Source organism: Egretta garzetta, unplaced genomic scaffold (genome assembly GCF_000687185.1).
Source record: "Egretta garzetta isolate BGI_Z169 unplaced genomic scaffold, ASM68718v1 scaffold759, whole genome shotgun sequence".
Lineage (NCBI taxonomy): Eukaryota > Metazoa > Chordata > Aves > Pelecaniformes > Ardeidae > Egretta > Egretta garzetta.
This window is the reverse complement of record NW_009260944.1, coordinates 1,234,569-1,248,755: the sequence shown is the minus strand read 5'-3', so window position 1 is coordinate 1,248,755 and position 14,187 is coordinate 1,234,569. Positions and strand designations below refer to the sequence as shown.

The following is a 14,187-nucleotide window of genomic DNA, read 5'->3' as shown; positions in this document are numbered from 1 at the left end:
CTGTGCTGCCTGCACTGCCTGTGCTGCCTGCGCTACCTACGCTGCCTGTGCCACCTGCGCTGCCTGTGCTGCCAGGCGGGGAGGCATTGCTGCTGCTTGCAGCCACATAGGCACTGAAAATGGACTTTCCACCCAAAAAGTCAGTGCTTTCCCCCCACCCCCAGCTAGTGGGCTAGTAAATCACACTCCTACCCACAAGCTATAGCTATACATAGATACAGCCATACAGCCTCATACTAATTATTTATATTAGATAGTGTTATTTATATTATACTAGTGTATAATTTTTACACTCCACAAAAACTGTAGTGTGCCAGCGTAGGTAGTTTTATGTGTGTACACCAGAGCTGCTGGGGTTTTGGCCAGTACCCCGTGTGCTGCTGGGCAGGTCCTGATGCCTGACCGCACACCTGATTGCCAGAAGAATTTGTACAGAAGGCACAAAGGTGGCCCAGAAGAAACCCCAGAGCCAGGACCCAAGCAGAGGCACCCATCACACCCATATGCAGCCTTCAAGGCTATGTTGCAACCCTGGTGACACCTAACCAGAAGCTCTTTGCTCCCCTTGCTTTAGCTCTGTGTCTCTGCCCCTCAGCAAGGAGCCTGGCCAGCTGCAAGCCCCCTTTGCTGGGCTGAGGGCTCCCGTCTTCCTCAGGCTCTCAATTCAGGTGCAAAGGCCACCTCCAGCCCTTGAACCAGAGCATGGCCCCAAGCATGGCTGGCCTCTGGGCTCGGGCACTGCTGCCACCCCAGCCCTGCCTGGGCAGCACCTGGCTTGGAGCAGCTTTGTGCCCCGCAGTGCTACTGGCATACCCGCCATGGCATCTCCTGAGCTGCCACCAGCTCCCCCCCAGGGGAACAAAACAGGATGGTATTAAATGTTACTTTTGCTCCTTTTCCCATGTTCTCCAGTGTACATCCCACCACACCCATCCTGGCTGTCCCCCCGCTCCTCTGCAGGCCCACATTCTTGCTGCCTCCTGTCTCCATCCATTTTCCTGGTACTCCCTGTCACTGCCCAGCCCCTCAGCACACATTGATCCCACTCAACGTGCTGGCACGGGGTAGGAAAAAGCAGATGGGGATACAGCCTGATGGTTTTGCTTTCCTTTGGGGAGACCAAAGGGAAACCGCAGTCACCTGGATGCTGGCAGTCGTGGGCCACACAGGACCTCTCCTCCAAGGCTGCAATTTTAATTAAATGCAGTATTGGTTGGTGGTTTTTTTATTATTATTATTGTTCGTTGCCTCCCCATGGTGGCCCAAGCACTGAGATGCGCTGTCATGCTCCCTTAGGCAGCACCTCTTACCCTGGGAGAAGGTGCAGGGACTCCAAGTGACCTGTCTCCACAGCCCCATCAGTGGAGCAGCTCAACCAAGCCCCAATCCCGCACACAGCCCAGGCCTCCCTGCACCGTCCCAGCAGCCCATTCTGGGCAAAGATTTCACAAGGAAACACTAAGGCTGGCTTTTTGGCTGGCTCAGATTTTGCTCTCCTTGAACAAAGGGGAGAGCTCTTGGAGGCTCCTCCATGGAAATCCATGGAAGGTTTCTTGCTGCAGTGCCCTGCTCAGCTGAAGAACTCTTTGCATGGGGTGCAGAGGAGACCAAAATCATAGCAAGATGCTTAAAGGAGCCTGGATGATTCAGGGAGAACAGGTCCATCTGCCGGCTAATAAACAGCATAATTGGATGCAACTGCCAAGTCAAGAAGCCCCTGAAATAGCAAGGTTGGGAAGCTGGAAAGAGCAGAGCTCCCTTCTACTTATGGACTTTGCCCAAGCATCTCCCAAGGTCCCTGAGGTCCCTGTGCTGGGTAGGAGGGACCTTCCCTTGCAAAGCTGCTCCCCTGCTCAAGGAGCAGGAAACCACTGCTCTCACGTAGCCTCTCGGCAGCTCAGGAAGCTCCACGAGCATCACACCAAACAGGGCATTCACGTTGCCCTCCTCCGCCCAGCAAAGAGGAACACAACCACCCTTTCCCACCAAATGCAGCTGCTGTCACAGGGAGATAGTCTTCCGCACACGTGCTGGCCAGACACTGGCTCGAGAGGACTCCAGGGCACGGTTGCATTTTGCAGACTCACATGGTACCATGGGTGGAGCAGGAACATAGCAGGCCAGCGGACAAGCAACACCAGTTCCTCTCTGGTCATCCAACTGGAACCAGTAATGATAAAAGGCCCAGCTCCCATTGCTGCTCGTCCAGCCCATTGTTTAAACACTCCCAGGACAAAAGCTGAACAGGCCCCAATTTGCATGCGATGCATTAGGAAACATGTCCTGTGAACAGAGGGGAGTGGGGAGGGGGAAGATGGCAGTTTTCTGGCATCCCATTTAATTTATTCCAACTTTATGCAGCATGACTTTTCCAAAAGAGAAAAACACAAAAGAAAACTTCCTGATTCCTAAACAAAACAAAAAGTACAAACTGCAGATGAGAGCCAGCATGTGCAAGGTTTACATGAAAAAGCAGAACACCCTCGGGTGCTAACAGAAAACAGGTAGCATTTTTACAGTTACTTGGCTTTTGCATGCAGGTGCGTTTCCTTTCTCTCACTCCCTCTCGGACACATCCATATGCACACACCCCCACCCCTGACTTTCCAAAAGGGGGGTCTTCTCCCATCTCCTCCACTGCCACATCCAAACCCCTGTAAAGTTGCGAGGGGCTTAATTTGCAGAGAGCACCTGTGCCCTTTGCACTCGGAATCTGAAACATGGGGCCAAGAAGGGGGAGGAAAAGCAACAAACCCCAGTGCACCCCTTCCTCCAGAGCCCTTTGGCCTTTTGCTTTTCCTTATTTTTTTTTCCCCAGATGAGGGGGTGCAGCAGCAGGGACCCCGATGTGGTGTTTCTCCAGCACCATTTGGTGTTTCTGGGGTGTGCTGGCAATTACCAGGGGCTGGTCCCATCCCTGGGGATCACAGTCAGGCAGCTTTGGTGCCTGGCTCATGAGGTGCAGGCACAGGGTGCTCCCAGCCAGACCCCACACTTGCCAGGGAACCTCCTTCTTCCACCATGTTCAACCTAACCCCACAGAGGACCTGGGATCTGGAGGCCATTTGCTACTCAGAAACATTTGCCAGGAATTGGGAGATGCTTTATTTCCCCCCCTAGCCTTGATTTCATTTAAGGAAAGCCCAGGACTTTTACTCTAAGGGCAATATTTTTGCAATTGCTCTGCAAACAGTATCCATATCAAAAAGGGAAAAGAAAAAAAAAAATGAAGAAAATAATAAAATCTCCTTGCTTAGGGGATGGGGAAGTTATTTATTCTTAGCATCGGTGTGTTCTGTACAGAAAGAAATCAACAGGTGAAATAACAGCAGAGACACATCTCTCCTCGGAGCGGCATGTCCAGCGCAAAACCTCTCAGAGCGCCTGGAATCACTTGGATTTAATCTATACAAATGTGTGTGTGTGGGCAGAGGGGTGCATGTGTGTCCGGGCCTTTACAAAGCAAGATATATACTGTAATTTACTTACAAAAAAAAAAAAAAAAAAAAAAAAAAGTGTGTGCTGAATAGCAGATGCTCACTCCAGTCCCAAGCGAAAATGGAGGGACAAGGGGAGCTGCTTGGGAGTGCAGGTTTTAGATTTTTTTTTTTTTTTTCTATCTAGAAACAAAGAAAGGATGAATGAGAGAGAGAAACAGTCCCTGGCTTGTTATCCTAAATCTACACAGGCATCCTTCCACCTAGCCCCAGCAAGTTCACTTTAGCTCCCTCAGCATAAGCCGATCCTAAGAAATACTGGGCAATAGCCCTTCAAACCCCCTGGAAAACCAAGCATTTAGCTTCGCCGTCACTCAAAGGCCCCATCCTCCCAGACCAGCGGCTGGAGCCGGGTCCCTGAGGGGCTGGCCCAGCACCAGGAAGGGAAGCACCCAGGGGTGGGGGGGGGTGGGGGAGGAGGCTATCCCATCCTTAGCCCTTTCCCTCACTGATGCCTGCTTGGGGGATGCATCCTGATGGCGCCGGCACCTTCCAGCTGGGAAGCCAGGGGTTTTCCTCCTTCCCTTACTCCTACACCACATCCCATGCCAGGACTGACAGCTGGGCTGGGGCACAGGGGACCGGCAGGACACAAGAGGCTGGCAACACAGTATTTACAGTCTTTGGTCTCGGGGAAGGGAGGGGAACAGGGGGAAGGGTGGGGTTTTTTCCTTTGTTTTTTGTCCCTCTCCTGCCCATGGCGAGGGGTTTGCCCCCTGGGAGGTGTCGGGGAGCACACGGCGCTCCGTGCTGGAGGGTGCAGGAAGATGCCGCAAAGCAGCAGGGAGGGCAGGGCAGGGCCGCAGGGCGAGGAGCAAAAAAGACCGGTTCTCTGGCTTACGTTGGGTGAAGACTATAGGAAAGCAGTCCCTTCTCCTTGCAACCCCCCCACCGCCCTTCCCCTCCCATCATCCCTCCCATCCCCAGGAGCTGGGCAGCAGGGGAAGGAGAGCAGCACGCAGGACCCAACCCCAGTCTCTTCCAGAGCCTAAAGAGACACACTGAAACCCATGTCAAATCCAACACCGGGGCCATGGCGAGCCGCCTCCAGCGAGCAGGATCACGTCCGTCTACTGGCTCCGCAGGGCATGTGCTCCCCGGTCCTCCTGCTCATGGGCTGTGTAGAAGAGGTGGCACTCGGGGTCCCCACGGATGGTAGGCGCACCCTGGATCACCTTCCCATGGATGGGGTCCACGCACCAGCACTCGCCCCGCTGCCCGTTCACTGACATCTTGCACTGCATGGAAAGGGACAGGGCAGGCATCAGAGAAGGAAACAAGGACAAAACAACCCCCTTCCCAGCCCCACCCACCCAAACACAGGCAGAGCTGGGGGTTCTCCAGTGATTTGGCACTAGGCAAGATTCATGGATGCTGCACTCGGTCACCCAGGGGTCTGTGCTGCACCAGCATCGCTGCTCCAGCATGACCTCTTCCCCCAGGGGCTGTGCCAGGGACCAAGAAGCCAATTTTAATGAACCACAAGGACAACTGCCCCTGAGATGCATCGTGCTCTGTCAACTGTGGATGAAAGCATCCATAGAGTCAAAAATCCCTGGGGGAAGAGGGATGAGACAGACTGACAGAGGAGGTGTGTAAGCTGCTTCTCACCTGCAAATTGGGCTAAACAAACTGAAACATGAGACCAAGGCCCACACAGCCAGATGCAAACGTGTTTCCAAAAAGGGTTTCAGTCTGTCCCAGAACAGAGGTTGGAACCATGGTGCATCTGGACCTGGACTCTGCCCCCTCCACCCCCAGCCTGGTCTGGTTAGAGGTTTCTTGCCCTAATGTTATTATCCACCTCTTGCCCTGGAAAGGCTGCAGGCACTTTGAACCTGATGCTCATCCCTCCATCCCCAGCAGATACATCTCTAAATAGGGTGTAGGAGGAGACACAGAAGTTACTCCAGCAGGCCAGCCTCTGCATGCACTCTGTAAAGATGAATTCAAGCCATTTTCTGCAGCTGAACTGAGGTCAAAATGCAGCCTTGTTCATGGGAATAAAAAGCACGAAAAGATAGGAAGAAAAAGCCTCCCCAGCAGGAGAATGCACCCAGGCACCCTCCACCCGAGCACAGGCCCACAGGAGGTGGGAGCAACTGGGAATGCTTTTGTTAGCATCCACTCTCCAGCAAACGATGAGGAGCTGATGCTTAGCTCTGGAAAGCCAGATGGAGGGAAACGGGTATTGCTTCACATTTGTCTTGTTTGCCTTTAACCAGGGCAGGGTGGATGGGAGAAGAGAAAGCAATTTTTGTCCCCTTTTTTTCCTGTAGCAGTGACCAGTCTGTAACCCATCTGCACCCTTCAGTGCAGGCTGACTTGTCTGCCAGGCACAAGGAGGAGCAGAGACTGTCTTTCCTTTTACAGTGCATGCTGCATCGCTGCATTGCTGAGGCTCGCTCCCCAGACACAGCTCATCTCCTCACGGGGAGTTTGCCAGCTCTGCTCCATGTACCCCTTCCAAGTGTGCTCATGCTGGGGATCCAGCCAGCCCGTGGGGGAGGCAGACGGTGAGGGTCCAGGCAGGACATGGAAGAGAGAAGGGATGGAGAGATATTATCTCCGAGCATTCTCTTTTTTTTAATGCTTTTTTTTTTTTAAATGGTCCTGACCAAAGTGTGGAAGTAGCCCTGAGAAAAAGGCTTAGCCATGAAAACAGCAGGTTTTCTGGGGTTCCCTCCAAAGGCTTGGTTACACACAGCTGTAAGGGGTGCTCGTATCCAGGTACTATTCACACGTGGCCCCCAGTCAACCCTGGACAAGCTGGTGTTTTGCTGCCCAAGAGATTTTTCCTGGCATTTTTTTCCCCCATGCCGCAGCCACTGACACCTGCTGGTTTTGCATGAATGAAGCCAAGAAGTCAAAATTCAGACACACATTAAGCCATTTGAGTCCTTTTGGGCCCTGTAAATACTTTCAGAAGGATGCTGCCCCCAAACTCCCACCTCATCTGGAAGGAATCCCTCCTGGAGCTGTGGGACCAGCCTCAATTTGTGGAGGAAAACCAGTAAAGTGTTCTGGAAACCTTTCTGACCCCAGGAGAAGTGCTTTCTGCTTTGTCTGCAGGACTGGCCAGCATTCAGCCCCTCTCTGCTTTTCCCCTGTAGCGGGGCCCAGCCAGGACAAGATTTGGCTCAGAGCACATGAACACAGACCCAGACAGATAAGCAGCTCTCCCAGGGAGGAAGGGGCCCTGAACTAAACAGATACTCCATCTCTGGGCTGCCCGCAGCCAAGCATGGATGTGGGTCTCATCTCCACTTGCTAGCCCATAGCTGCAGATGCACCTCAGTGTTACTAACCTGTCCATGCCACGTGTGATGTTTGCCATTTATCCTACACTTTGCACCATGTGCGTGACATCAGCCCAGCCCTGAGCTGCATATGACCCCACGGCTGCACACAGGGGGCACGCATGTTAAGCCGAGGGCTGCCACTAGGAGTGCGGCCAGCCCTGGGGATCCCCACTTACCTGTTTGAGATTGTACAAGCCGTGCTTGTCACAGTTGGGGATGTGGAGGGAGTAGAGGTGCTCCAGGGGACCTCGCTCATCCGGCAGCCGCATAGTGGAGATGCGTTCCAGGACCTGATCCAGCTCCTGCTGACAAGGGGTCTGAAAAGAGCCCAGAAAGCAGAAAACAAAACAAACAAAAAAAAAATCAGGGCAATGGGACTATTCAATGTTAACACTTTGGACAACCGAAATACCAGTAGGGATGAACACCTCTGTACACCTCCATATGACCCGGGTTGGTCACCGAGTCCCACTGCAGACTTCACCTGCAGGCACCCAAAAATCAGAGCACTGCACATCCACACGTATCGACGTGTGGAGATTCACATCGGCACGTCCCTCCCACATGCCTCACCTGGCCGAGAGCCAAGTTGACACCAGGTCACAGGTCCTGGAGGCACAGAGGAGAAGCCTCAGAGATGCTCCCATGGGTGCCATTGGTGGTGACAAGTGATGTGAAGCAGGACTAATCCTGACAGACCAGGAGTGTTTCCATGAGCATAACCCAGATCCCACACCTGTGATGTAGTTTCGGCCCAGAAGTGCAACTCAAAGCATGTGAGACCCCATAAGAGTGGAGGGGAAACCGCAGGAACGAGAGCACCCAGCAAAGCCAGCCTCTGGAGGCATCCCTCTTGCTCCACAGCAGCCCCAAGCCAGCGCTCCCAGCCAAGGCAGCACAGTTGAATTATAGCTGGTGTGAGCTGAAGTGAGTCCACACCTCTCTGCTTTTGCAGTTGCTGGGGTTTCTCCCCCAAAGGAGCCGCAGCAATGTGGGAGCAATCTAAGCTGACGGTGCCTGCAGTTTATTTTGAAGCTCTGCTTTGCCTGTTCCTCAGAGGGAAAAAGGGCTCTCTTTCAAAGCCCCCTTCTGCCCCTGCTCTCCCCAGATATAAATACCCTATATGTTGATAGAGATCTGTAGCACCTTTTGGGCGGCTTTCCATTCCCATCCCCATCCCATCTAGTTGCCTTGACCAAACTGCCCACTAGAGGGAAACCACGGCCAAGGACTGGAGGGCAGAGGACAGGGAAGAAGGGAACAGGGAAGGCTCGGGCACTCTCCCTGCTATGTGACAGCCCCGCAGCCCATCCTCGGGGGCTCTGGGCCCTCCCCTCAGCCTGGACCGGGGCTGCCCTGCAGCAGGCAGAGACCCTTCCACCTCCCAAATCCCCTTGGGCCATCCCCTGGCACTTGCTTAGGGAAAAAGGGTGTGAGAAAGCCGGTCCATGGGCAAAGGGCACGCTCGCACCCCTGCGGAGGTAGGTGTTGAGCCAGCGGGACCCCCCTTCCCCGGCTCTGCTGTCAGGAGGTGAAGCTGCAATGAAAATAACGCCTCCTCGCCAGCACATCAAAGTTCATCAGATGGTGCATTCGGCCCCAGCTTCAGGCCAAAACAAACGTTTGCTTTTCCTTTTTTTCTCTCCCTCTCTCCCCCCTTTTTTCTTTCTCTTTTTTTTCTTTTTAAGACAGTTTGTTGCAGATGTCACTAAGGCTTTTGCATTCAGAATTTCCCAGTGAGCCCACAGCTGCCTCCATTAGCTCCCCCCATGCCCCCTGCCCTCTCACCCTGCCCGTCGACAGCCGCGACTTCTTTGAATCCTCGTGGTTGTGATGGGCCTTGCCGACTTTGCCCATCTGCCGCTGCTGCTCATTCACTTTCTCCCTCATAACCGCCAGCTCCTTCATGCCCGTCTTCATGGGCTTCCTCCCTCCGGCTCCGCTCAGGATCCCCGTGGTGCCATCCACATGGTTCTCAGCAAGGATGCTCTCGGACCGGTCATCGCCATTATCTGCAGGAGACGGGGCAGACATGGAAAGGGTCAAGCTCAGCCATGCGCTCTCCCGCATGTTCATCCCATCCTGGATCACTTTCAAGTGTGGCCGATTACCAAGCCATAAAATCTTTGCATGCAAAAATTTTAAATTGCATTAGCCCTTTCATCTGGAAGGTGAGAATAGATCCTTTCATTCTGGAGTTATTACCACACTAAAAGACAGTTTAGAGAGCAGGGGAAATCGCTGCTGGAGAAGTTCTTTCTGGTTTTTCTTTGACCTTCTAAATTACTTCCCGAAGAATGTAGTTTTCCCATCAGAAGTCCAGTTGGGTTAGGGATGCCAAGTGTACTTCAGCTCCAAAACTTAAAACCACAGTGATTAGTAACAATACCTTGAGTCCATCTATCATCCCCCAGAGTATCTCCAGGAATACTTACTCAATATTAATGTGCTAAAATAAATTCTCAGGCCTACTTTCAGAAATACCTTGCCTCTGTTTTATGGCCACCCTAATTTCCCTCACAGATCCTGCCATTTCAGTGATCGGCCTTGCCATGTAGCCTTTCACATCATTTGTCACACAGCCCATTACTCATTTAGCTTCTACTTACTTCTGCATTTGGCCACTTCTGCTGACCGTGGAACAGCCCCATGTGTCCTGGGCCCAGCTCTGCCACTGCTGCAAGCTAGCTCCACCCCTGGCTAATTCAGCCACTTCAAAATTGGCTAGCAGAAATCTGGGGATAAACACCAGACTTTTTCCACCTCCTCCACTCTCTGCTTTGTGCATTTTCCCAGTTCACTGGGTGCCATTTCCGAGAACAATCCTCGCCAAAGTAGGTCACAACACCACAGACACCAGTCCCTTTGGACTTTGGGGTGGCAATGAGGACAGATCTCAGTTCCACCTGCTTGCTCCAGAAGGTGACAGCTGACCCCTCCGTGGTGCCTGGTCTGGTCTGGCTGAGCAAGCACATCTAACATCGTAGCTGGATCTAACACTGAAGCCAGCCCTGCTTTAAGTAGGGGCTTGGACTGAGACCTCCAGAGGACCTTTCCAGCCCAAGTTTTGATTCAAGCCATGCACGCACATCACCTCTCACTACAATAACCCGGGCTAAGTACGTCTCTGTATATGCCTCTGTATGTAGGAGCTCCTCAGCAGCTCCACAGGTCCCACACCAGTGACAGACCAGGCCATTCTGGTCCTACAGTGGTGACAAACATGAAGTGTCTTTTAGCATATACCAAGGAGGAGGACTTGTAGCACCCAGCCTCCCAACATCAGCATCCTCTCCAGCACCTCCAATTTCAGCTTTCGAGCACGCCAGAACTCAGGCACTTTTATAGAAGTAAAGAAATCATATCTAACTGTGCACAACGGAGGGCGAGCAATGTAATATTGCTTAATTTATGGATCTCTCCTGCTTCTTGGAAGACAAAGCATGCAGAGCATTTCCAGATTTTAATGTTTCCTTTTTTTCAGAAGCTGCATCATGATATTTTGTCAGGGGTGTCATGACAGAGAGTGAAAGATCCTAATAGCAAGTGTTTTATTTCTGCCACAGCTTTCTAAGCTCATTTCGAATATTACAACCCCAGGCTCGCACAGGGGAAACAGCAAAAAGGGTTTTGTCTGAACTTACTCAGCAAGTGCGTGGCTGCCTGCAGACTGATGGCAAGAGGAGAGCCCAAGTGGGCTGGATCAAAGAGCCACCCCAGCCCAACGTGCCATCCACAAAAGACCATCAGCAGCTGCTTGGGGACACGCATCAGAAGGACCAGTCCAAATCTGTGCTACAGACCAGCAGTAAAAACACTTTCATGGCTGGAGACTGCATCTGACCCACAGGATTTGAAAGCCACCAACGGACCCACCTTTCAATGGATTTGTCCAATATCCTTTTGAACTTCCTCACCATTTTGGTCTCAGATCTCCCAATACTGGGATTGTCCCACTTCCCAGAAATGCTAAATGCATTTGGTTTGCAGGTTTTTAGCTGCTTAGGTAGCAACTGAAAAGCAAACATGGGGCAAAACCAATCTGGCAAAGTCCATGACTTTCCTCAATACTGGTTCCAGATGAGAACTGGGACCAGGTTTGATAGCCAGATGGGCGAGCTCAAAGTCTGGGCCTGGCGATTGCCGTCTGGCCGTCATCCTAGGAGCTGGACAAGGAATATTTTAAGCAGGAATCTTCTGTTTATACACCAGTCTCCCTGTTAATTAGAAACACATAGTGAGAAGAGAGAAGGCCGTGAGGCCGCCCTTCAGACAGGATCAAATGAAAAAGCACCGTGCAAGAGACGGGCAAGGCTGGCCAGGCTCTGATCCTCAATGAGCTGCTTAGGAGGGTTTTAGCCTTCCAACGTCTTGTGTGCTCCACACCTTAGTGTTCCATCAAGCTGTCAACAACAACAGAAGAACAAGCACAGCAGCAGGGCAGCATCTCAGACATGTTGCAGTCCCCTGCTTCAGTCAGAAAACCAGTGGTTCGAACTGACAGAAAAGCAGCAAACTGTAAGCAGTGCCTTCCCCCATCGACTTGCACTCCCTCCTGCCTCCAACTAAAATATATAGACATCTGCCCAAATAAGCACTGCGCTAGTAAATGAAGGCAAGCTGGTAAGCCTCTCATCGGCTGATTCATTCACAAAACCTGCTTCTGATAATATTTTTGCTCATTTTTCCACTTTCCAATGCTAACAAATATCAGCCCAAAGAAAACCACTGATGGGAGCAGAGTGTGCAAGCCCATGTGCATGAACACACCCAGGGACAGGAGAGACTGGTCTTGGCTCCCCAGGCACCACCACAGGAGCAGAGACCAGGAAGGTCCAGCTGCTCTTGACTGCAAGCTCTCCTCTCCACGCCAAGCCAGCCACAGTGAGCCATACCTTTGCCCTGCTGCCAGGCTGGACTGATCTACCTGGGGCTGATGCCAGAGCCCCATCACAGATTTTCCCTCTCCCAAATCCAGTGCTGCTCTTCGGATGAGCTCTCCTGGCCTGGGGCTCGCAGGGATGGCTCAATCACTGGGGAAGGGAGATGGGACAGAAGAGGTTGGCCCCATGTGCAAAGCACCGGTGTTTCCTTCACAGAAGAGCTGCGTGCATGGGAGGAGGCTGAGCGTCAGGTGTGATGAACCACATTTCAAAGGGCAAACGGGCTGGGTAGCAATGACAAGCCTCGAGGTTGAGAGAACACAGAGCATGCCAAGAACCAAACAACGCCTTTTGCAGCCAGATAATGCTTTTTAGCACTGCCCAAAAGAAGCAAGTTGTGCGTGCGTGCTTATGACTCTCCATGAACCAATTAAGCCACCCATCAACCCTACCGGCATGGGATGGGCAGGTATGCAATTGCCTCAGATACACAACCGTAATCTGTTTGTCATCCTGGCAAACGCCCTTTTGCTGACCAATTTCAATTCACGCTAAATATATCTGTGAACAGAGCGCTGCCAAACGCCAAAACAATTAAGTTTTATAGTTCCTCCATTTTCCTATGGCATGTGGAAAATATCTCCTGCGCTATTTTGGATCAAAAGGTAGAGCACTTTGTGCAGGGTGGGACAAGTGTGGCAGGAATCAAAGCAGATAGCTGAAGTTCTCCTGAACACTGATGTGGAGCCCATGAAACACCTCTCTCCATGCCAAGAGAATGATTTCCTTATGGCCTTTTTCAAGGAAAATTCCCATTAGCTTCAATGGGGCGAGGACTTGGCTGAGGAGAAAGCGCATTCAAATGGCCATCAGCTAACATCTGTAGGGAGCAGCAGTCTCGCCAACGTTTTCAAAAGCGGCTACCAGTTTCCAGTGTTGAAACTTTTGGGAATCTGGTTTGACACCTCTAGGCACCTCCACCGAGATGCCTGAGAAACAGAGGGGCTTAAAAACAACCTGCCACTTCCAGAGCTACACGAAGGGAAAAAAGAAAAAAAAAAAAAAAGCACCTCACAAAAAAGGCAGCTGTCTGAAGTTAAAAATACATCTTTATCCCTTTGAAGAGCCCCGAAGCATATCTGGGCTGCGGGACGGGGCTGAGCCAGCAGCACTCACTCAGCTGCATCACGGGCAGCACACACCGTGCCAAGGGCAGCGGCCACCCTCTCCTGCGCCGCTCGCTCGGCGCTTGCTTTCCTTCAATGGCAGCTTGCCCGCAGGGTTTCACAGGCTTATCTGCCCGGGGTGTTTGCATAGCGTTTAAGTGCTGATTAAGGTCCCAGATCCACAGAAAGTTTCACCCAAATGGCCTTCAACAACCTGCCTGGAGCCCGCTAGACTCAGGTCCCAACTGTATCCTGGGCTTGCATCTCCCTCCCGCAGCAATCGCAGTCTCCGTTGGCCAGCACTTGCCCTCTGAAGACAGCAAACCGCTTTGCAGTTCATTAATTACCCTGGAGAGAGGTGTTCATCCTGGGTTGCACATGGTGAAAAAAAAAAAGGCACAGAGGAGTTTGAGAGAGCTACCCAAAGCCATGCAGGGAATCGATGAGCAAACCCAGGAGCCTGCGCTCCGGCCCTAGCACCGCACAGTGCACAGGAGCGAGCACACTTGGGGCTGCAGAAATGCAGCATTCAGACAGCAATTTTTCACCTTGAGCAGTGTTGGCCATCTCATCTAGATCTAGCTCTTTCTTTCCTCCCCCCCACCTTCCAACACTTTTAACTTCTTGTGGCCACAAGTTCTATCATTTCAGGATAATTTAAGTGTCTGTTCTGGGTTTTGCTTGCCACTTTTTATTTTAAGGAACAGAGCTGCCTGTCCCAGGCTGCCAGGAACTCAGCACTTGTCCTTCACAGCCCAAGAGCAGACAGAGCCTTTAAACCTGACCTTTAACAGGCACAACAGCCACAGACAGAGAATTACTTGCAGAAAGGTGGGGAAGCAGACAAACCCTGACCACAGCCCCGGTGACCTCTGCCTCATCAGTCTGCAAAGTATTTCTAGGAGAGCCCTGGGCAAAGGTTCCTGTGCAATAGCTCTAGTGTGGGTGTTGTTGACCTGGAGCTTGGATACCTCAGAAAACCTTTGCCAGCAGGGATTATACCGGCATTGCAATTTCCTCGCAGCAGGAGCTGCCAAGAACAAAGTCCCCCCCAGGCCCTCTGGCCCATCCCACCCCAAAAAGGACCCATGGTTTGCTGATTACCCCTGCCAAACTGCAAAGGGCTGAGCCGCAGCACAGCATCCATCAGCGTGCAGCCAGTGGCAGAGGGGAAGCGCGGGGGCACTGGTACGTGGTCTGGCCCCAGGCATAATCAAGCTGGGCTAGATGCAGCTCTCCAGAGGCAGATGAAACCAAAGCAGCTGCTCAAGTTTCACTTTTCACTTCGGGGGGGGGGGGGGGGGGGCCAAACCAAAAAAAACCCCCCCACAACAAACAA

General features: G+C 52.2%; 1 protein-coding gene across 1 annotated transcript; it reads right to left on the bottom strand.

Annotated features, from left to right (window-relative positions):
- Positions 1-4,567: 4,567 nt before the first annotated feature.
- Positions 4,568-8,812, bottom strand: IGFBP2 (insulin like growth factor binding protein 2). Its single transcript, XM_009647158.2, has 3 exons — positions 8,588-8,812; positions 6,976-7,116; positions 4,568-4,735 (listed from the first exon to the last, which is right to left on the bottom strand). The coding sequence occupies exons 1-3, from the start codon at positions 8,717-8,719 to the stop codon at positions 4,568-4,570; spliced, it is 441 nt and encodes a 146-aa protein (XP_009645453.1). The 5' UTR covers positions 8,720-8,812.
- Between the last annotated feature and the right edge of the window lie 5,375 nt (positions 8,813-14,187).